The 23,812-nt window shown below is 41.7% G+C and overlaps 1 protein-coding gene across 5 annotated transcripts in view; it reads right to left on the bottom strand.

Moving 5' to 3' along the window:
* The window catches only part of LOC142391622 (receptor tyrosine-protein kinase erbB-4-like), a 319,136-nt gene that overhangs the window by 59,621 nt on the left and 235,703 nt on the right, over positions 1-23,812 (bottom strand). For all 5 annotated transcript variants that reach the window (XM_075477530.1, XM_075477531.1, XM_075477529.1 and 2 more), the window contains exons 13-17: positions 22,579-22,711; positions 15,985-16,078; positions 10,865-11,019; positions 7,522-7,566; positions 2,569-2,701 (exon numbers count right to left, since the gene is read on the bottom strand). In XM_075477530.1, coding sequence (XP_075333645.1) covers positions 2,569-2,701; positions 7,522-7,566; positions 10,865-11,019; positions 15,985-16,078; positions 22,579-22,711 — 560 coding nt within the window. The remainder of the gene's footprint in view (positions 1-2,568; positions 2,702-7,521; positions 7,567-10,864; positions 11,020-15,984; positions 16,079-22,578; positions 22,712-23,812) is intronic.

Here is a 23,812-nt window from a genome sequence, read left to right on the forward strand (position 1 = left end):
GGCCCATCTTTCTGCTGAACCGCTAAAGAGGAGGACCTTCCGGGATAGAAGAGAAGGCGATTCCAAGCGTTCAAGGCCTAGAACAGTGACATGACTCTGCTGTTTGTGTTTTCTGGGGGCTTTCTTCAAAGGCTTCACAGCACCAGGCGGGCTTTTTCACAGTAGTATAGTCTTCCAAGGTTAGACAGAAAAAAAAATTTGAAAAAACTGAAAAAACTGAATCGAAAGATGGAGCGGAAAAGAGAGAAGAATCCACAACAGATAACAAGACAGATGAGCAGAGATTGAGAGATCAAAATAAGAGAACAAAGAAGGAGGTGATGACAGAAGAAAAGGACCGAGAAAAGGCAAAACAAAAAGAGAACAACAAAGAAAAGAACAGGCCGCGTGTTTTGCAAGTCAACACAGTGCAACAGCCTTCACACATGTCCTTGATATGGAAATAATGGCTGAGCCTCTCAGATCGTGTTTTGACAGGGCGACTGAGGGCATCTCTTCCCTGTGTGACAGAAGAGGTGAGCTCTGTGTTTAAAAAGCTATAGCAGATAAGGAGATAGAGGGGGAGAGACAGAGAGAGGGGGAGTCCCCGAGCTTTTGCTGTCCCCAAATCCCCCATCCAGACAAGCTTGATCTCCATTCACAGACACGGAGTCAGCTCTATTATATGTTTGAACTGAGAATCCACATTCACCAGCCATCCAAAGCCTTTTGCATCGTTTCATCAGCCTGAAAGAGCCTCTGGAAAGAGTGACACAGACTGCAAGGGGTGCAGTTTTTCCAGCGTTCAAGGTTGGAGAGATCAGCTTTGAGATTGGAAGGTGTAAATCTGAGCATACAAGTATACATTCAGCATGAATTTCTCCGGTGTCTAAGCAAATTAGGCTTGGCATAAATATCAAGCTACTATAAGCAACTATATTTGTGCATCCAGGACAAATTAACATAAGCATTTTGGACTGAAACCCATATTTTGATTTTCATTATAACTGTAACCTATTAAACATTCACCTCCCTGCAAGCACAAATCGTAATAGGTAAATTCCATGCGTTCCATATGCAATGACCTAGAGAGAAAGACTGATCTGGTTAAGCTCAGGAGATTACTAACATGTGCGCATATGGGCTGTTGTGGGGATTGAATGTACGATATAACCTGTGAGACCAACCTGCCACATGTGTTTAAGATTTGATTTGGCCCAATTAAGTGTCCTCAGAGACTGCAGAAATTGCCAAGGCTGCCCATATTTCACATTCTGGTGGTGTCATAGTATTGACTCGAACTGTGCGGGTATAAAAATTTAAATCAATCTCTGGGAAAATGTATTCAGAAAGATGCAAAAGGAGCAAAAAGGATCCCCCTTCCAGCCAGATCCTTGCCAGCCCCTCCTTCTCTGTGACAGTACATTAGCAAATCTGCTTCCCCACTGGTCAAGCTGCTGTCGAAACAGGGCTTGGCTGATTAAGATAGATGTGTATGGCCGGGATGAGGCAGAAACTGCCCATGGTCGCCCTCCTCCTTTCTCTGGTCTGACAGCTGTCTATAACACTGCAGCCTCTACCTGTAAATTACACTAATGGAGAATGACAAGCGGCCTACCGGAATCCTTGAAGCAAGGCCACTCAGTGGACCAGCATTGACAACATAACTGCTCGGCTACACACAAGAAACAGGGGGAAGAGTGTCTTCTGGCAGCATAAAGAGTGATCAGCCTGAACATGAACGCACACGTGTGCAGCTCACACTCACCTGCACCTCAATCTCTGACCTTCTCCCCTGAATATAAAGTCTGCTCTGCTGTGTAATACTTCCAAGAAATGAACCTCCTTCAAGGCCAGATCGATGGGCGATGGCGGCCTGCATAATTTCAAAACCTCCTGTGCACAGCATGGTTTAGCTAAGTACCTAGCCAAGGTTTAATGTTTCAAGGTTTGCTTATGACTTTAGTTCAGTTCGTCTGAAGAAGCAGCCCCACAGTTCTGAGGTAAACTGTTTGCATTCAAAATAAGGGGAAAGTCCAGCATCCAAAATTGAGAGGGTATCATTTTTAAGAATTTTTTTTTTTTCATTGAACTAATTAAGAATCGAGCTAAAGCTTTTCATCTCTTCCATCAACAGGATAATGACGAACTATCATTAATATCTTTAATTCAAACCACAATACTATACACGCTTAAGTGTTCGAGTAATCTGTTATTTTTCTCACACCGCACATTGCTGCAGCCTTAAATGCTCCATGTGATCTCCTGTCTCTTTAAGACGCCTCTCTTGAAAGGCCCAGGGTCCTCAGATTGGTCAGATAACTGGTCGAAAATGATGGAGAGCAAGACAGCTGCTTGATGGTTGTTTGAGGTGTGCCAAATTAGCCACTAGCCAGGCATTTTCAAAATATGTTTCATGGTGATGTCGTTAAAGTATCGGAAGAAAAGCCGAGATATTTCAGGAGCAGCGTCTTCGGTGGGTGGGAGAGCAACTCCTTTGGACTTTCTGAGCATACTAAAATACTCTGTAAGAGTCTTGCCATGTGTAATCTTTTCAAGTTCATACTGTTATGATCTCTACACTCGTACCTCGGTCTCCAGGAAGCGCCGCAAGGCCCTCTTCTTCTTGATACTTTTACGGCGGACATAAACGGCCACGCTGAGCGCCAGAATGACGATGATGAATAGGCCTCCGATAATGCCAGCTGCAATTAAGGGTGTCCTGTAGAGAAAAGAGGAGGAGAAAAAAAACGAAAAAAAAAACATTGCTGAAACATTAAGAAAAGAAAAAGCAATTTGAGAGGAAGTGCAAACCTCAGCTGGAGTTGACAAATGATCAAATCTGCTGTTAAAAACTCGAAACAGACTCAGACGTAAACCGCTAAACCCCAAATCGAGTTTCCAGCCAAATAAATCGCAGTGCTGGATGCTCCGAATGAGATCACCACCAAAACTCTGATGGAACGGTTCATTTCGATGACAAACAAAGGAGATCTCGGAGAGAGGACTTTTTAAAGTCATGCGACTTTGCTTTACCTCTGCTAGAAGAAAAAAAAAAATGATTCTAATAAATGAGCAATCAAAAGTACCTATCCTTCACAAATTGCTTCTCCTCCTTCTGGGGAAAAAAAACTGCCTAAGGGAAGCATAAAGGTTGGATGTTAAAAGCTCTTTCTCTTTTAATGACAGCACTAATGCATTTGCCATTTACCTACCTCTTGCAGTTGAAGGTACTGTTATGCTACCTTTTTAATTCTGGCCTTATATTATTCCCTCTAGTCTGCATCTATTTTCACCCTATTGCCAATGCCAGAATCTTCACTGCACAACCACAATGCATAACATAACGCGTGCTTAAACCTGATACCTGAAGTTCAAAAGTCTCTCACTTGTAGAAACCATCAGCAGCTAATGGAACACTTGTGTACCACGGTGCTGTGGTGGAACAAGGTGCGGCAGCATTAGCCATATTGATCGTTATAGACTTAGCGCGGGAGGGGGATTGATTGAAATTTACAAAGAGGCTGCGGGTTTTGCACGAAATGAGATATACTATCATGTGGTGAATAGTAATGCAGCAGTTTGGAGTGATTAGGTCGAGGGGGGAAAACAGACAAGGAGAAATGAATAAAGTTTACAAGGTGTGGAATAAAAAAACAAGAAAGGACGGAAAGGAAAGAAAGAAAATAAGAAACAAAGCAGGAGTGGGACGAGCGATAAGCAGTGTTCTATTGCTCAGGAGAAAAAGACCCAAACAGACGGTGAGACAAGTAACAGGTTTAGGCAGCTCTTGATAAGGAAAAGCACTTTTTTTTAGGAGGTATAAGGAGGAAGCGGTTCGGAGCACAACACGGGGACCAGAGCCTCAGCAGAGGCCTCCTCGAGGAAAGTGAAAAAGGTCTCATATCCATTTCCTCTGTATAAGAGCGGCTCGAGGCCTTCATTAGGGCTAATTAGTTCAATCTTAATTAGTCTGCCACTCTTTATTTTGTCAAATTGGAGATGTCTTTCATGGCTATTTTAGTGTAGCCGTTGTCACATTCAGCAGGCTGAAATCGCACCTTAATGCAACATATTCACTCTCAGCCACCGATTTAAAGTGTTTTCATTCTGAGCTTGTGCATTTTCCAAAAAAATGAAATAAATCAACAGTCAAATAAAGACGGAAAAAAGGAAAACCTCCTGTAAATGAGAAGCTTACATAGATGAAGTAGACCCAAGAACAGGGACTGAGACAATTTCCATCAAGTTTGAGATACAAAAATCCTAATTTTCTGGTAATAATTCTTTCTTTTCTTTTTTTTTCATCATTTTTGAGATTCTAAGTTGTTATGTTTACTTTTCTCCTCAGACTGTGTGCGCGCTCACACGAAAAGGGCCATTTTACGCATCAACTGACCACCTTCCCAAAACACACCAATCACCTGATACTCAATTTATGAATGGGGAGGTGTGAGGAATATAAAAAGCAACCACGTTTAGCGTGGAATGCTGACTGAACGATTAGATGTGCAAAGCAAACACAACACCACGTGTCCCCTTCTGTTTAAGTCATGACTCGTGACAGCTGCGCAAAGATCTTAATCTTGTAAGAGCCAAAGCTTTAATTGCATTTAGTTCCAGCATTGTCCCATAAAACACGTAGATCGTGGAAGTGTTTGACCAAATCGGAGAAATTAATTGAATCAACTGGATATTCGCTGATGTATTACCTTCAAATCTGAGTAAAATCCAATACCAGATGAGAATTTTTTGCTTTATAAGTTGATTCAACACTTAGTTCCTGCGAAAAGGATTGATTAGTTTTGGTTTAATTGTCGAACAGATTGAAAGATGCGACCGAATTAGCATTGTATTGTTGTAAAATTGGTCAGTTAATACCAAACATTTGACCAACATCTAAATGCAGTTCGCCGATCAATTTCTTAATAGTTTAATCCTTTTTCGGGAGGTTGTCTGAGAATCTGATATTCACTCCATGTCAATCAAGCACTTTCAGTTTGGATGCAACATTGATTCTATAACTAAATGTAGTTTAAGCATAATTTTGCTATCTGGGAGAATCAATAGCCATGTTTACACTGACAACTTATGATCAAATTAGTGGTCCAATGAACTGAAATGTGTCGCGTAAACAGATCAATTAGATCACACCGATCTGATTAGGCTCAATCAGAAAGACTTTTTGATCTAATATCTGAACAAAATATTTTTTGGATAATCTGACCAACAGGAAAATATTACCATGTAAATGTTTAATCTGACTGTTTGCCTCTGGCTGAAGTAAATCTGTTCTCTTTGTGCGTGCTTGAACCACGTGAGCGCGAGACGATCTGTGCAGTTTCTACAAGGTGGCATGGTGGCAGCAAAAGCTGATCTAGTGCGTGACGCACACTTTTTTGTTGGAGAAAATCAAAAGAGCCGAGGACTTGTTAATTAAAGGTAGTGAAGGAGATCCTGGATTTTGAGTCCAGCGAAGCTGCATTTTGAAAATACACAGGTCAAAAGTCCCAACCCTTTTCTTCACTTTCCCCCCCAAAGCCACGCCTCTAGAGTACATGAACGCGCAATGCTTGTTCACGAGCACGAAGGTGCACGAGCGCTGTTCTGACAGCAATTATCGATCGTTGCCGTATTTAGTATTTAGTATATGATAACTATATGTTTAATAATGCTAGGTGCTAGCCAAGCTGGCTCTAGTTTAGCTTCCTGCCAAGCTTCTGGACGCGTAATTCGTTCACGGAGCAGGGTACGCGCACAGGGAGAAGGAGGGGGAGGGAGGAGCAGATTGCAGTTTGACAGACGGCATCAGAATCCAATCATCGTTAACGGTCCGTTCAGTATGATTGGATAGTGTTTTTCCTAGATTGTACGTTCCAGAGGCCACTAAAACTTTTCATTTTTGTGTCAAAACTTTAAATTAATTGGTTGCAATGGAGGTGTGAAGAGTATTTCAAGCAATATGTAAAAAAATGCTCCAGAAAAAGAACCCCTACCCCACCTTTAACTCATTAATTCATTCATTAATTAATGACAGTGCTCCTCTGCTGATTGTCACATTCAGTGCAACCAACCCAGTCTGAGAGTTTATTTCCCAACCTATGAAATAAAGTTCGGAAATCGGAAAAAAAAAGCTTGGTAGCGTGCAAGTTTACATCCTATCTGATCTCCTTACATCAGATTCAGATTGAATCTCCAATCAGAATGAGGAAATGTTTGTTTGATTGGTGTGAAATGTAAACATAGCTAGTGTGATGATGGTGCTTTCATTGAACCCATTCTTTGAGAATAAACTGCTTCTGAGCAAGGAGTGACAGGAAAAAAAAAACTTCTTCACTGACTCTGTTGCCTGTCTATTCACTTGATGCTTCTGCTGCTTCAACTTAAATTATACTAATAATAAACTTGAATGACATGAAAATAACTGACTAACAACTAACAACAAGACTTCCTGCTGATATTACATGGGCAGCACAGCTTGGTTTTCAGCACAAAAAGATGGTAGCAAACACAGCTCTTCTAACCCAATGGGTTCCAACTGGTCTGTGTAAAAAAAGACTTCATTAGTCCGTAGCTGTTCCTCTTTGGTAATTCACACACCAAACCGAAGCATCTCAGCACTGCATCAATGTGCGCTTACACAAAACAAGATGGCAGCATAGAATCAGCTGAAAAAAGGTATGGTGACAACATAAGGGACATAACGTTTATGTTAGCAATATCAGCTTTTTACCAAGCTGTCCACATCAGATTCCAGTCCTTTATGGCCTAAAAGCTGTCACCACTGAAGAAAAGCAACATCACAATTAGCTTGTTTGGGCACCTTTTCTCTTATTTCATGCCTTTGCAGCTGAAGGCCATTTTTTTTCTTCTCTTTTTGTCATTGTTCTAATTTCTTTCCATTAAAGTTTACTGGTCTCTACTGCGTCTTCTTCTTTTCTGTTGGCTCCAGGACAAACGGGGACTCATGTCCCATCTAGTGGCACATAGTGGTATTGCAGTAAAACGCAGTCCAAAGAGTCACAAAGTTTCATATCTACGCTGCACTATGCATATGACACATAATGTTTTTATAACATTATATGTACTGTTTTTTTTCCAATTATGTTGATATTTTCGTTTGATTTTTTAGACTTAAAAAAAAAAAGGATTTCAAAGAGCAACTTTAAAAAGGTCATTTTGTACACACGATTTTGGCCTGCCTGCTCATTATTTTAAGTCAGCATCGCCCGAATAAAAACAAATACAATGAACTAAAAACTGTGTTGAGTGAAGACGGATTCAAAAATCCAGCAATGACTTGAAAATAGCTTGAAAAATTCTCGAAAAACGTGTTATAGCTGTAATTCCATTGATGCACATCAGATCCTTATGCAACCTAATCAAAAGTTTAGCGCAAGCATAGACGACAACAAAAGATTCTACACTCTCGCTAATGAGCATCTTGAGAGTCTGGATTTAACAAGAACTTTAACAAGCTGTGGCAAGAAGTAATGCTGGTCCCCTAGTCCCACATTACAAATGTATGTTGAGATCCCTTACCTGTCCATCATCCCAACACAATCTTGGAGTCTTGGCCCGATGCACCTGCAGGGCAGAAAAACCACAGAGATCATCCTTTAAATCAGCGACAGGTTATGAGCAAACCTCATGTTGTCTTTCTTCCACGTCAATCAGCTGTCTCCGGGCAGGGCCCTGCCACAAAGAGAGCACGGCTGACCACTTGTCAACGTGACAGGAGGAGGCATGTGTTGCCCGGGGGGGGGGGGGGGGGGGGGGGGTTATGTTTGTATTTCAGGTGATATTTGAAAGAATTTGTGGGCTGAGAAACTACTTCTTTCAGCATTTAGTTGTCAGAGAATTGCCTCACTAAAGCACTGTGTCAAACCCTTTGGGAAGAACAAAATGGTGGAATAAAAAAAGAAATAGCTACCTTTTCACCGCCCATTAAAAATGTATATCCTCAGCAGAACATATAAAAACATGCCCCAAAAAAATATAAAATAGTTATTTGCCTTTCCACTGTGTATGTCCTGAAAAACAGAAGTGAAGTTGAGAGATATAGGGTTTGATGATGTGGTCTTGGTGCAGACACAGTGTCAGGTCAGCGTAGGTAGCATAAAGATTAATATGTTCTGGTGTGACAAGGTTTACTGCTTAGCATTTCCAGGGGTGTTATCTCGACATTCCCTTGACAGCTGCTTTATTTAGCTGCTTTTTGCACAGTCTTTTATGAACTCGTAATTAAATAAATAAAGCAGCAGGAGGGATAACATTCCGCAGCATGCATGGCCAACACTTTTAGTTTTCATTAAACCCATGAAGCAATAAAGATTGCCCTTTTGATAAAATTCACTCTGCAATTTTCCCCAGCGTCTTGGGTACTTTGTATTATAAGCCATTTCAAAGTATGTCCAACTCTTAACTTGCAGTTTCAAACAGCAGTCTACCTTTACTCCACTCAGCATGGACACATAACTGTTGTATATAAAATTGTTTATAAATGACTCCAAGACGTTCCTGAGTTTTGATTCTATTACTTAGATTTGACGAGAGCTCCTTAGACTTTTTCCCACCTCTTATGAGTGCTGTCAAACAAACCTTTATGTTGGTACAGAGAAGCAGGCAGCAGCAGTCACTTATGACCACTTACAGTACATTAAGACAACTTGGCAAGCAACTTTCAGCACCACTCAATAATTTAAGGGGGTGGAACTAAATATTTAAGCCTTTAGGTATAGTTTTAACCTATGTGTTCTCAGAAATCCCCAAGAATTATATATCTATGGATGGATCGTTATTGTTGAAGCTACAAAAACTTACCTCATTTGACCAAGCAGCAAACAGCAGATGGACAAAACTATCGCTGAGCTGGTCAACAAAGTGGAGTATTAAGCAGCCATAATACACATAGTAGCGGGTATTTCTTATGGGAAATAGCAGAGATCAAGCCGGAGGAAAAAAGGAAAGCTTGTATTGAGTAACACATTGCCAAGTAGCCAGAGGCAAATTCTCCAAATGAATGTTAACGCTGCTATTTAGCTAACTGTTTACTTAGTATTACACCCATGTCAGTGCTTCCTTCTAAGCCTACCAGTGCTGGAGCATTGACTTTATTTATCTATTTTTGTTCTTTTGTTGGAAATATTTATCAGTCACTTCACTTCTTTTTAAAAGGTTAATAAAGGGTAAATGACTTTCACATCTTAAAAAAACAAGAACTGAAACTTTCAAGCGGATTTAGACTATGATTCAGATTCATTTTATTAAAAAAAAAATAAAAAATCGAAATGTTTCTTTTCTGTATCTTATAAATCATAGTCAGGGCTGATAACACATCACTCGGTAAGAGTTGTTGTGGGTATGAAGGAAGTGATTAGGGCACATTCTCCACCGACTCATTAATTCCACACCCTTGTGTGGAGGATTTTAAACACAAGGGTTTGATGAAGGAGAAGGAGTTTTTTTGAACGTGCGTGTGCAAGCTGCGTGAGCACATGCAACACAACAAACTACACTGAAAATAAGAGAGTGGGGCTACTTTGGAATTATATCAGTGACAACTGCAACTCCTACAGAGTTACCTTGCTCTCAATTAAGTGGCGCGCCAAATGCCTAATTAGCAAGAAATTGGTGTATGCAAGACTACATTACTACAAAAACAAGGACTTACAAAAAAAAACACATCTTTGTCAGTAAGACAGAGTAATAAGCACTTTCAGGAACATACACATTTTTCTCAGCCCTGAATTGCTGTTTAAGCCTTTCCAGCGATCTTAGACTTGTAATCAAGATATGCAGCCACCGATTTTGTCTTGATTCTAGTCCTTAGCATCACGTGGCTCACTGCAATAAACTAAAGTGAGGTCCTGCTATGTAAGATATCAATTAAGTTCCTTTTCACCTCACATTATGTCACAAGTCCCGCTGCGAGCTGTCAGTGCCCTTTGTTTGTTCGAGAGCGCCGACATGCTGTATGCAAAGTGCGTTTGTTTTGTGGGAGACAGGACGGACAGCTGGACAGTTTTCTAGGCGTTGAGTTTATTCATATATTTGTTTTGCGGCCTCTGTGTTTCTCAGGTCTAACTCTGAGAAACACAGATGTCTTATCATTTATTAAATATGAAGCTGAGGACAGGACCCGGCTGTTTTGTCATTTCATAAAGGCGAAGAAACAAGCAAACACCTCGGGGGAAAATTCATCAGGTTACGGACTGAAAACAAAAACAATGAAATACAAAGTAATTTACGACGCAACAAAGACTTGCCATATCCGAAAAGCAAAAAATTAAAGACACCGCAAAGGGAAGTTTTTTTTTTTTCCAAAAACAATCTAGCACAAATGCACTGAAATATTTAGACGCATTTTCTATTGACAAAGTGATTGATAAACCAACCTGTTCTCATTCTCTGAGCGTAAAACGCTGTTATTTTATTAAAGCCAGCATTTGTTGAGGTAAAATAGATTTTTCTATCTAGTGTATTCCTTAGAAGGCTACCAAAGGATGAGGTCTTGTTCCCAAACAATTGTTCCACCTTCTCCCTCATCAAGAGCCAGTTGTTCTTCTCCCTGCTTTATCATTTTTCTCCACCCCTGGCCTCATCTCTCCCCTCCTCTTATTCTTTGTCAGCACCCGTCCATCTGTTTTGTTCCCCTTAGGGTCAGTAAATTCTGCCCCTCAACGAAAGGCCTCTGAGTGCAGTTGTAAGTCAAGGAATACAGAAGTCCCTTTCTCTTTGCGAGGGAGTTGCCACATGCTGGGTGCAATGCAGTACGCCTTCATGATGCATGAAAACCCCACACACAGAAGTAGCTATCTTAGGAAAACCTCCATACCAACCCCCCCCCCAGATCTTTATCACCCCTGCATCACCCCTCTCTTACCCCTGGGTGCAGTTAGCATGGCATGGATGACACTCATTGTTGGCCTTGGCATATTTGAAGATGAAACTGTTGGCCCCCTGCAACCCGTCAGGGCATTTCTCCACGCAGTTGGGTCCATCTTTGAAGTGGAGGCATTTTACACATAGGTCGGGACCCTGAAAGGAGAGCAGAAGAAGAAAGGGATGGATGAGACGATGGGTAAGGAGGAGGTGGTGGACAAGGGGTGGATAAAGAGGGGGTGAAGCAAAAAAGAGTTGCCGGGCAAATGAAGAGGAAAAGACAAAATGATAGGGTTGAAGGAAACCAGAAGGGAAAAATAAAGTCGTGGAAAATGGAATAAAGAAACAGGAAAGAGTGGAGAAGAAAATGCATGAGCAGAAAGAATAAAATTGAACAAAATCTAATCCAAACCTTGCAAATCATGTCAATTTGCTCACTTTCGATCACAGCTAATTTAGCCGGCAGGACCGGCATGATTTTCCTTCAGTCATTTATAAAGTGTTGAGTAAAATTGCCAAGAGTGTATTCCACTGCACCCCCCTGTTAAAATTGCCAAAATGCATGAGAAATCAGATCATGTCAAAGAACGGCACAGCGAATGTGATGGAGGAGATGACAAGGTGTTACTGAGCACTAGCTCAGATGCAGCAGGATCATGAATTAGTGAGATGGGTAGTGGAGTGCGAGCGGGGATGAAAGAGAGACAAACTGACTGTACTCTTTGTGTGTTTACGTGTGTCTGAAGCGATGAAGGTGTTGACAAAAGAAAGAACTTACAATACTGCAAAGATGGGAGTGTTTGCGTGTGTGTGTGTGTGTGTGTGTGTGTGTGTGTGTGTGTGTGTGTGTACTGGAGCTGTTGTCAGGAAGCAGTTGTCTTCTGGCTGCTGGGAGGTTTGCCATCACGCTCTGTTGCTAATGACAACCACAGTGACCTGATGGACAGCCTTTTGCAGTTTGACACATGCAGGCACACGCCATCAATAAACATTATTCTCACTTTGCATGATGGTGTGTATGCTGGTGCAGATGCATACAGATGTCTGAATGCATTCAAGTATGTCTGTATATGCTCTATGCATGTGTATTCGTGTGTCAGATCGGCTGTGGATGATTGACTCTGGTGTTATTTACTACTGAGCTGTGACTAGCATCTGAAAAGCCAGCAGCTTGTGTGTATCATTGAGGAGTCGCTCTCTCTTCAGCTCCTATTCTCTTTCTCAGAGGACACTCAGAAAAGGTTAGTCACACAATCACTAGATTCACCAAAATCAGTCATGCAGCACATTAAGTACAACTTCCAATAATGTAACACTGCAAATGTAAAATTGGCCTTTGTGTTCATATATATATCATATCCACATTTGGTGCACTGGCTGGTGTGTGTGCCACCAGAATGTTTACCAGTGTGAGGCCTCAACTCTTCTTTTAAGAGCACTCTGTAAGTGTTTGGGAAATGAGAAGAAGACTAGCTATTGTAGTTCTGAAAGGGATTTTTCTTCCCCATTCTTTCCTGACATACGATTCCAGCTCCTTTGCCTTATCTTTTGTTTCATAATGCTCTAAATGTTTTCAGTGGGTGACAGGTTTTGACTGCTGACAGGCCAGTTTAGCACACAGACACACTTCTAAAATTGTGTACAATGTGATATGGCATCGGTCCAGTCCCATTTTGTGTTTAATCACCACCTTCAATTTCAAGAGTTCCCTTGGAGTTAGTTAGTTGTGCATGTTTTCTTTCTCTACAAAAGAAGATAAGCAATCAGTTGTGTCCAATTAATTTTAAGCAAACACAGACATAACCTAAGGCATTGTTTACACCCTTTTTCCACCATACCACTAATAGAAGCAGATTCAAATTTTACCAGATGCCAACAGTATGACTTGAACATGGTTCTGGAACAGTTTTGATTGTGCTTTGTCTACATATTACAGAGTTTAGCCCTAAATTGGGTCAGACATACGAGGGACAATTTGAGCTGTTGGCTGCTCTTGGTTGTCTTGGTGCTGTTGTTGGTCCAAAATTTTTGCTCTTCTTGGGAAAAGGCAGAAGTCAAAGAGGACAAACGTCTGTTTTGTGATGTAGTGAAACTGTGTGTTCAAAAATGATAATGGTTGTCAAGTAGATCTATTGTCTGTGCTTTAACCAACACTTTTTCCCTGCTTTGTGCTTGTCAGTGACTTTCAACTCAAACTACCCTTCAACCAATCAGTGCTCAATACCATATGCTTTTATATTTTTGGCGGACTGCACATAAGTCCATCTGTGTTGACTGAATACCCACCACAAACCAATCAACCAGCATTTCCAGCACCTGGAAAGGCAATTGAATCAGATTGTGGTTTGAATGAGAGACTGCAAACAAATCTTCTTGTTGTCTGCTAGTTAGCATGTATAGCATGAATGACTTCTGTTCATATTGAATCAACCAGTAACAGTTGAACACAAAGAATGAGATCTGACTATTGAATTGTGTGTTGAACTGTGTGGAAATTCCTATGATATTTCCGATTGAAGTGTGTCTCTGCAATATCTCAGTTTCAGTGCATCTTACCTGCTTTTCTGGGAAAAAAATGTTCTGAAGCTAGCTACTCAAAATAGAGGGATAGGTCAATGTGGTAAATGGTACACACCTACGTGGCCTCTTATAACCTTATCTAGGTTCCTTAAAGCGCTCTCAAATGTGTTTCTCAATCAACCATTCCTACAAACGCTCAGAATGTGCTTCTTCTTCCATATTTGCTGAGTCACTTTTCCCAAAAATCAAATTAGAGCGCATATGAAATAAGGTGCAGTTCTTTTAATGTATTTCAATGCTGTAGAATAAGAAAGCTTGTTTGAATTCTACAATAGACTTTCTTCAATAGTTTCCACCATTTCTATACAAACTTAGCCGACAGCATAGCTTAAAGCACATCAACATAGCTTTAAAAAAAAGTGCCCTCTGCTGGATCCAATGGCATCCAGCAGACACATAAAGCTTAGGATCTGTAGCACCTTTGAACTGTAACTCTTTAATCCAAATGAGTTACTGGCATCCAGAGTTTCCCCACATTTGAGCGGATGTGTGTACTCATATATGGAGTGCTTTTTTTCTATACAACTACACACTGAGAGTAGATTGGGGGCAATGGGAAAGTTCAGTGTCTTGCTCAAGGACACTGGATTGTCTGGGAACTGAAGGTAAGAAGATGGCTGCTCTGCATGTGAGAGTTGGTATGGGAGAGAAGTGAAACAGATTTGCCCATTGTTTTTTTTCAATCTGCAAAGCGTTTACTGAAAAAGATGTCTGAGTTGCAGCGAATAACGGGACAAAAATCTGTAAATATTGTGCAGCATCAACGGTGCCATCACTAGGGATGGGAATTGATAAGATTTTTACGATTCCAATTCCATTTTCGATTCTGCTTAACGATTCGGTTCTTTATCAATTCCCTTATCGATTCTCATTTGGGAACAAACCGGTCGATTAGCATCAACTTTGTTTAGTTTAGGAGTAACACGAGTCGTGACCTCATAAACCCAACAACGGTGAGGTCCACATTCGTCTATCATGGCCTGGATAATTTAACTCTTCCCTGCTCTGGTGAAAGGAGAAGCTGGAGGTAGACATGAACTGGAGGTAGTACCACCAGCCTCTGGCTCTGAGCCAGTCAGGCTCTGCCTCTTGTGATGGTCATCTAAATGTAATGCATGAGAAGGCATTCATTTAACCTTAACCGTTACTAACAGCAGGTTTTACAAGGAGGCAAATGGTGCTAACATGATAGGCAGTGTTTGTTAGTTAGTTAGTGACCTGCAGTGTTAGCCGAGGACATGCTAACGTTGCTAACGTTACTGCTGCTTCTGGGTTGAGATTCACCAACGTTAGTCCGGAGCGGATCGAAAATGCGACATTCATTCATAGTTATTGCATGTTGGTAGTATTTCCTACCTTTGTTGAAATATTCACTTTGCAAGTTGCCCTGTTGTTGTCTTTTTTAGTGAAGTGTAACCAAACTTTCGAGCGTTTGTACCGCGCCATGTTTACTGTTGACTGCTGGCTGCACTGGAATCGATAAGGGAATCGTTTGCAAAATTGCCAAACGATTCCAAGGAATTGAAACACTGGGAACTGGTTCTCAACAAGAACCGGTTCTCGGTTCCCATCCCTAGCCATCACAGATGTTCCACTTTCCCACACCATCACAGACGCTGGCATTGGCAGCGCCAACTATTTCCTCAAACAGTACTAAACTTTGATCTGAAAGAAAGGTTTTCCACTTCACCTCAGCTCATCTTAAATATGTCCGGGCCCCTGATTTGTTGGGGGACTTTTCCATCTGCATCCCATGGGTTTTCATTAGTTGCAAGTGGTTTGCTGAACTTGGTTACATTAAAAAAATGGAATGTAAATCTGAGGCCACTCAGTCATGTTTTTCACACCAAAGTGTAAGCTCTATAAATTGATTAATCAAAAACAAATTGTTGCTTAAAGAGGCTAAATATCCAGTAAATCAAAAGCCAGTTATAGATTGTGGCAGAAATACTGTATAATGTGTCAAATCTCCTATCGGCTTACCATCGAAAAACCCTCAAGATTTATCAAACAACCTTTCTGGCCATCCCCTGGTTTGCAGTCTGTTTGTGTATTATTAAGCAGATAATGCAGCTGTAGCCTTAAATAAACAGATTTATTCATTTTGAAAACATTATACGTTGAGAAAGAGAAGATTTTTGTGTGCCTGTGTATTCAAGTTGAGATGTGTTTATGCCCTAACTCAAAAAGCGACTTTACTGAAAGGTCAGAACCTAATCTCATTTTGCTTTTTGAATGTGTATATATGTGTTTGCCAAGAGCTTGCCTTCTAAAGTAACCACAGTAGTTTATCATTCCTCCCATTAACCTACCGTTCACCTTTGTAAACACAGCTTATATCTGCTGAAATCCTACGTGCAAAACAGATAGACTCCAACAAAAAAAGGTCCACTTCAGCACACGGAAGATATGAGACTATCTTGCACAGAAAAATGAGAAGGGTGGTTTAATCTAAAAGTCAATTTCTGAATTTCTATAACGTTTTAAAAGAAAAAGAAGTCGAGTGTGGGGGTGTCTGGGGCAGATTTAGGACAGTCTTACCGGGCCAAGACATGTCAAGCTGTTTCCATCCATCTTCTCACACTGGCTGTCGCACTCCAGGCACATGGATCCATTGGCAAATTCCCGCACTTCCCTGATAGAGATGAGAAAATCAGAACAGAGGTGCATGGATTATAGATTCGAGAGCATGTCCACATTAAAATGTTGATCACCAGAATGCTACTTGAAGAAGCCAAAGCATCTGGCAATCGGAAGCATTGCAAATAAGCATACTTAAAGGGATGTGAAAGACGCGATGGTGGAATGGAAAGAAGAAGGGGATGGAGGGAAGTGGAGGAGGGGATGGAAAGTGACAGAAGTTTGCTTTGGAACAGGTGAAAGTGGGGCAGCGGAGGAAGTGAATGAAAGTCTGAGAAGAGAGGGTTTACAAGAGAAAAAATTGGCAGTCAAACGCATTTACTTTTCATTCTCTTATCAAACAATCCTTGCCTTTTCCGCACAACACCCTTTGTTCAGCTAGTTAAAGCCAGGCAGTTAATTTTGGGTTTTTATTTAGTTTATTTTGCTTCACTGCAACATCGAAAGGAATAGACAGTTCAACAATAGAGCTCAATATTGCCTATATAGACTGCAATTACAGAGGCGGGAGCTGTGTATTGCCTCAGGCCATCCTGTTGAACCCTTCTGTGCGTTTATGGTTGCGCCCGTGAGTGTGTGCAGGCCCTCAATCTATAAATTTCCTTCTTGTTTGGGAGCGAATGGGTGAATTGTCTTTGCTTTTTTTTTAAGCGAGGTGCCTATGCCGGACGGAAGTTGCCCGCTGTCAATAGCAGCCGCCAACGATCAAAACCACTTTTCACATCAGAGGGATCAATCGGCTGATGCAGAGGACAGACACCCTCAAAGGCGGATTCACCAAAACACAAACAAAGCCGCTTTCTCAGAGTGAAGTGATGGGATAGCACGAACGAGTCTGTGTGTCTCTGTGTGGTTTATTTGTGTTAGCATCTGATGCTGATGCTGCTGCGGTGGAATAAAGAGTCAACAGATTCCTGATCTGACACTGGGAAATTCACATCTCCTGGGGTGATGTGGGTTTTATGCATTTTCATGTGGTGAATATTAGATGAAAATCTTTTAGACTTAGTAGTTCTAAAAGCTACAAAAAAGAAAAGAGACATTCTGACACTCCGGAGTTCAATGGCATCACATTAAAGGGGGATAAAAGTGAAGATAAAATCCCAGCTTTCCCTTTTGCTGAGCCTTAATGTCGGTGCATTTTTCCCTTTGAATGGTCCTTTCGGTTCATTTCTTTTTTAACAGAGCAAGTTTGTCTCAAACAGCTTGAAAATACCAAATGTACAAATGTATCATTAAAAATGTTTACGAAGAACTCAAAGGAGAGTTCCATTACACGTCCCACTCGTCTTTCTTTCCCTTGTTCCAAAATAAATTAGATTTCTCACATGGAAGCTCTGTCCAGAGGAATCCTTTAGAACAGCCCCAGGCGTGGGAGAGATATCTCTTTTGTTGGTCGACTAGGAAAAAAAAAATACATGGAGGAAAATGGGTGTGAGACAAAGACCTCTGCAGCCGTGGTCTCTAGGGTCATTTCCATTCCGTCAAAGCCGTTCCTCCTGATTGGCCTCCTTCACGGCTGGAAGTGTGCGCCAAAGCCCTGTCTGGCCCGGATGGCCTGATGGGGGATTAGCCCTGTTTTAGCAAGAATTTAAGCAGGGCTGGGGCCACTATTCAGACTTCAAAATATCCAGGAGGCGGGGCCCAGTCAACCCACCAGAGCAACCATTTTTTAATTAACCACTTTCAACGCCTCCCTAACTCACTTCCTCCTTCTCCCCTCCAACCCCAGCGGACGTCATCTCAGTTTTTTTTCCCTTTTCCCCTTTCACACGCCTTTACTCTCCCTTTGTTTTATTCAACAGTCTTTTAAACTGAAGGGACTTAGTGCCTTTCCTCATTAAGGATGGAGACGTAGAAACAAGAGCGGGCTGAAGAATCTTAAGGTTTAAAAATCACCAGGCAGAAAACATTTTTAATGAGCTAACACCAAATTCTTTGGAGATATACACTTCCATAGCTTTAGAACAAAGTAAGACATTAAACAAACATTTTTTGTATTCAAAATAACCCCTCATACTGTAACTAAATCCAAGAAACAACCATTAGTTATGGCGGGGCTGAAGGTGGGTAACACAAAGATGGGTAAACACAGCTTGACTGATGTTTTCAATCACTGCAATAATTAGTACAGTGCAGCTAACTGGGCTATTTAAATGATCAACCATCCTTGATAACATGCACGACAGGGTTATCAAGTGAGGTATTAGATGCTGCAATAACTGTGGACTGTGTGAGAAAACAGGACATTCTGCAGACAACAACGTTAATCTACAAAAAAGCTCCACTGCCCACCTCCATAGTGTTGAACATGAGAATAACCTAAACATGCAAGTTTGGAGAGTGTGGGGAAATTAAAGTGTCCTTTGATTATCTAAAACATCATCTATGCTTTTCCTGGAAATATCACACCGCAGCCAAGTCAGCCTGAGGGTGAGCAGGCTTATTCTCACAGTCGCTTATTGAGCAATAAGCAATTGCCTCTGGACACAGCGTGTTCAACCGCATTGTTCGATGTGCTTGATCCTCAAACAGAATGTTCCGAATCCCAATAGATTTGTTGTGATTTTGTATATGACCGAAAACCTCTTGCAACTCCTGTGATCTTTGACAACCCCTTTTTTGGGGGGGAAATCACTGAACTGGTTGATTTCAATCCGCCCGAAATTAACTTGGAACTAGCTCTTGTGAAACACAAGTTTGCACGACATTATTTAACGTACAGTTTGGTGATCTTGGTAGCATAAGTCAAGTCAAGTTTATGTGTATAGCACATTTCATGTACAAAATAATTCAAAGTGCTTTACATACAATAAAAGCATTGCAGCGGGGAGTGGAAGAAGCATTAAAAATACATGAAAGAATATAAAGAGAAACAAATAAAATAATTGAAATTAAATTAAAATGATTAAAAACAGGGTTTATTTCTCCACTGGCAGTTTGTTCCACTTGTTTGCAGCATAACAGCTAAATGCTGCTTCTCCATATTTAGTCGGGACTCTGGACTGGACGAGCTGACCTGAGTCCTTGGATCCAAGAGCTCTGATGTTTAATGCTCTTTTTGGGAAGTCCAGTTAAAAGAGCTTTACAGTAATCGAGTCTACTGGAGATGAATGCATTGATGAGTTTCTCCTGGTCTTTAATTCAAACCTTTAATTCTGTTGATGTTTCTGAGTTGTTGAAAAGCTGCCTTGGTGACAGCTTTGATGTGGCTGCTGAAAGTCAGATCTGAGTCTATCAACACTCCAAGGTTACAAACTTTTTTCTTAAACTTGCTACCAAACAGAATGATCTCAGTTTTGTCTTCATTTAATTGTAGAAAATTCTCTCTCATCCAGGTGTTTACTTCCTCCAGACACTGACACAGTACGTCTGCTGGGCTGCAGTCGTCCGGTGACAGAGACACATAAAGTTGTGTATCGTCTGCATAACTGTGATAAATGACGTTAAAGTTCTGTAATATCTGACCCAAAGGGAGCATATACAAGTTAAACAGAAGAAGTCCAAGAATTGACCCCTGGGGGACTCCACAAGTCATGGCCACTTGCTCCGATTCATAGCTGCCAATTGTAACAAAATAACTCCGGCCTTCTAAGTAGGACCTGAACCAGTTAAGGACCGATCCAGAAAGTCCAACCCAGTTTTCCAGCCTGTGCAACCGGATTCTGTGATCTACAGTATCAAACGCAGCGCTTAGGTCCTACAGAACCAGGACTGAAACATAAACAGAATCAGTATTCACCCTAATGTCGTTTAACACTTCGACCAGAGCTGTTTCAGTGCTGTGATGACGTCGGAAGTCTGATTGAAAGTTATCTGGACTTCCACTTTCATTCAGAAAGTTTATACCTAAGAGCCATAGGGATTTTCTACAGAACATTTCTTGGCCCAATGCTGTTCTGCTTTTTCTTGATACTTTTTGGTCACTGTGTAGTGACCCAAATCTGAAATGAATTGAACATATCTGATCAAAATACAAGTGGAAGTGATGAGACCAGACCAGACAAGAATACTACGCTTGATATTGCTAAAACTAAAACCATCAAATCAGCCGTAAAACAATACCCAAACCCAGGCTGGTGCACGCTAGTGATCTCTCACTGTCTTTTATTAAAAAAGAAAGTAATGCAACATTTCCCGCTTAGTCATTACTCCTGACAAAGTTCACCATTTCACCTCTGGTGATGGTTATTACACCGATCCATCAAAAGAACGAGCATCTCCTTCAGATCAGCATGATAAGCGCTGGCTCTGTGTATTTTCATCCAGAAAAGTTATTCCATTATTTTGCTCTGTGCTGTATTGCATTTAGAAGGCACCATACTGAGATTTCAGGCTCTAGTGAAGTAATTCATTAATATTAATTTGTAGCTTAATGTCGAGAATAAAAGGAGACCCAGTTAAGAGGTGTGACATCTTTAACATGCAAACTGGCAAAACCAACACAAATTTCATGTTTATTTGAGCTTATTATCATTCTATGGATGCTATCTTGAACCTTTGTTTGTCTCACTTTTTTTCCCTCTCTTTTTCTGGCTTTTGTTCTCTGGAGAACTCAAAATTTGAGAGTGGACGGGGGAAAGGTAAACAGTAAGAGAAAAAAGACAAATACGAGAGCGTGGCCAAAAACCACAGCGGTAACATTCAATGAACATCGAGTTGTAGGTTCACCAACCGGGCAGAACAAAGACTTGTCTAACTTGTCTGCTTCTCTGGCTAAACAGGCTCCTCTTCCTCTGTCAGGCAGATTTTCCAATGCACTTGTTACTAGGCAAGTAATAATAATAACAATAATGATAATAATAATAATACAATTTATTTATAATGCACTTTTCATTTAAAAAAAAATCTGTGCTACAATCAGTAAAAAAGACCCAAAACAACATTAACAATAAAAAAAAGGGTAAATAAGATATATTAAAAGCCTCTTTAAAAAGAAAGGTCTTAAGATGTTTTTTTAAAAGAGTCCACAGTCTGTGGGGTCCTTAGGTGGCTGGGCAGGGAGTTCCACAGACGTGGTGCCGCAGCACAGAAAGCTCGGTCTCCCCTGGTTCTTGGAAGGTGGAGGAGATTCTGATGTCCAGAGCATGTGTTCCGGGTGTGGGATTGCTGGGTGAGGAGCTCTTCAAGGTATGGTGGGGGGGGGGGACCCAATGAGGAGGGCGTTGCAGTAGTCGAGTCTGGATGAGATGAAGGCGTGGACGGGCTTCTCGGCATCAGATACGGTGAGGGAGGGGCGGAGTCTGGTGATGTTTTTCAGGCGGAAGTAACAGGATTTGCACAGATGTTGGATGGAGTTTTCAAAGGTTAGGTCAGGGTCCTGTCTCACACCAAGGTTGGTGATAAGAGGAAATGGGGATATTTTGGTGGTGACATTGTACACCAGCCTTAGGTCATGGAAACAGTTGGCCAGTGACACAAGGCAACTAGTGGGACTGTTGGATATTACCAACAGAGGCTGACTGTATTTACAGTAGAGGAAACAAGTGTGCTTCAGAGGCTCTCTGCCACGCGCCTCTCCCTTCTGCTTCTTCAAAGCCTTCGCTATGAGCTGTTTTTCCCGGGAACTTCAAAGCTTCCCTCCCACAAACGGCGCTCGGGAAGGACCGGCAACAAGTCGACACGACCGAAGGGTTACTCGCTCTCAAACACCATCTCTTACACATTTATTGCGCCGTTCTCCTCCTCCCCAGGAGGAAAGACAAGCCTGACATAACCGCTCGCTCGCGGGGAAATGTCCCATTTGTCTTGTGGCAGATATTGCCGACTCAAGTGTTGTGATTTCTCGACATATCCACGCTCATTAAAGATTCATTCAAGAGTAGCTTCATCTACAAAGCTGCTTTTCTTCCGAGGTGAGTAGGCTGTGAGCATTTTTGATGGGCCGCTTTGTAATGTGAGGACCTGAGGTGACCAAACGGCACGTGACACATGGGTGCAAATACAATCAAGCGGTTGCTTTTTCTTGTCCGTCTTCAGAGCTGCGCTCAAACAAAGGCAATGGTAAATGAAAGAATCACCTGAATGCAATTCCTCACAATGAAAACACCAGTAGACGCTCAGAGGGCACGCTTTCCAGCTCAGAGCAGTAAACACTCATGTCTGTCAGTCTAAATGGGCACTTAGTAATAAGTAATCCTTCAACAATATGCTTAATTTGATTTTGGATAATGGAAACAACAAGCAGCCAAAATTTCATTTGACTGCTCTGCACTGTGAAATTCCTTATTGGTTCATCTCCTTTAATTTATGCCAATCGGCAATTAGACTCTCCTCCTCCGGAGCCTGTGAGGATGTTTTGACTTAATTCTCATGCATTAAAGCCGTTCAAATAGGTTTTACTTCCACTGCTTGCCACGTATTGCTGTTTGCTGAGGTGTAAATGCAGCTTCCTAAAAACTGTAATCTGTAAGGGCTTTTCAGATTCGTGTCGAAGACACTGATGGTTCTCGTGGGGAACTTCAGGAGGATTCTATCTGTGGAGGAACTTCTCACCCATCGAAGAGCTTGCAGGATTCAACGCAGGAGCGGCCTCGTTTGAAATATCTGCAGGAGAGACACTGGTCAGGCCCCGGGCCCCAGCAGCCGTCATCCGAACACATCCGGTCACACACCATCCGCTGCTGAACTGTGAAGAGAAAGGCGGTGCATGCACGAGAATTTAAAAAATAAATAGATAAATACACATTCTTTTAACGTGCTGCAAATGCAGGCTTTTTGGAAACATAATGTTTTACTCAAGTTACTGTGTATGCGCATCATTCTGTGTGCTGCTCTGCCTGCAGCCTGCCCAGCTGGGAGAGTTAAACATTGGTATTCCCTACACCTCTGCCTTCAAAGAGCACCCCGACCAGAACTCTGAACCCTTTTTCCCCACCAGTCGAACCGCAACAATCAATGCCCTTCATCAGACTCTCCGTTCCCTCCATCCAGTGAGTGACACACGCGTCCCCAGGAGTGCCGCCTGGCGGGGGCCGGACCCTCTGTCAACAGCAGAGCAGTCAATGGCAGACAGTGGGTTGCGTCTAATGAAGAGGCCTGTGTAAGGTGCCATCGATCGATCTCTAACACACACACTGAACTCATTAACCGGCTAATGATATCAACCGAGGCCAAGAAAAACTATGATGGCCTCTGCTGCCGCGAGCTTTACTGGAAAAAAAAACACAGGCAGCAACACATGTAGCAAAATACTGCAAATGAAATCATCGCCGTCTGGTCTCCAGTTTTAGATTCGACAGTGACTTTAAGCAACCTCAGTGCAGTAAGTGTCACAGGAGACCTGAATAAGAGCTTTCACGGCCAAGAGAGACATCTGTGATACTGTTGCCTTGGAAACGGGCATGTCAGTGTGTGGCTGGGGCAGAGCTGGCTTTGCAGAGATATGTAAGGAATCAAAGTTTGGAATTAAAAACATTATATGTGAGAAAATAAGAAAGCACGGGTGAGTTATCTGTTTGGCTACTGCCGCACGTGTGCTAAGACAAAATAATTAGTCTGTGTCAAGGTGTACGTGAATGTACGCATGTTTGAAAGTCTCCTTGCTTAAAACCTGATTTGACAAAGGGTGTATTTTTTGAAAAAGAATTTTGGAGCCAGAGAGGTTTTGAAGCAAACCCCCCCTGTGGCCATAAGTGGTACTACACTTTAAGGTACCTACTTTTTAAGCTCACGTGTTAACTTTGTCCATCTTTCATGTACAGACTACGATCCCACATTGAAAAAAATC

The sequence above is a fragment of the Odontesthes bonariensis genome, chromosome 11 (genome assembly GCF_027942865.1).
Source record: "Odontesthes bonariensis isolate fOdoBon6 chromosome 11, fOdoBon6.hap1, whole genome shotgun sequence".
In the NCBI taxonomy this organism is placed as follows: domain Eukaryota; kingdom Metazoa; phylum Chordata; class Actinopteri; order Atheriniformes; family Atherinopsidae; genus Odontesthes; species Odontesthes bonariensis.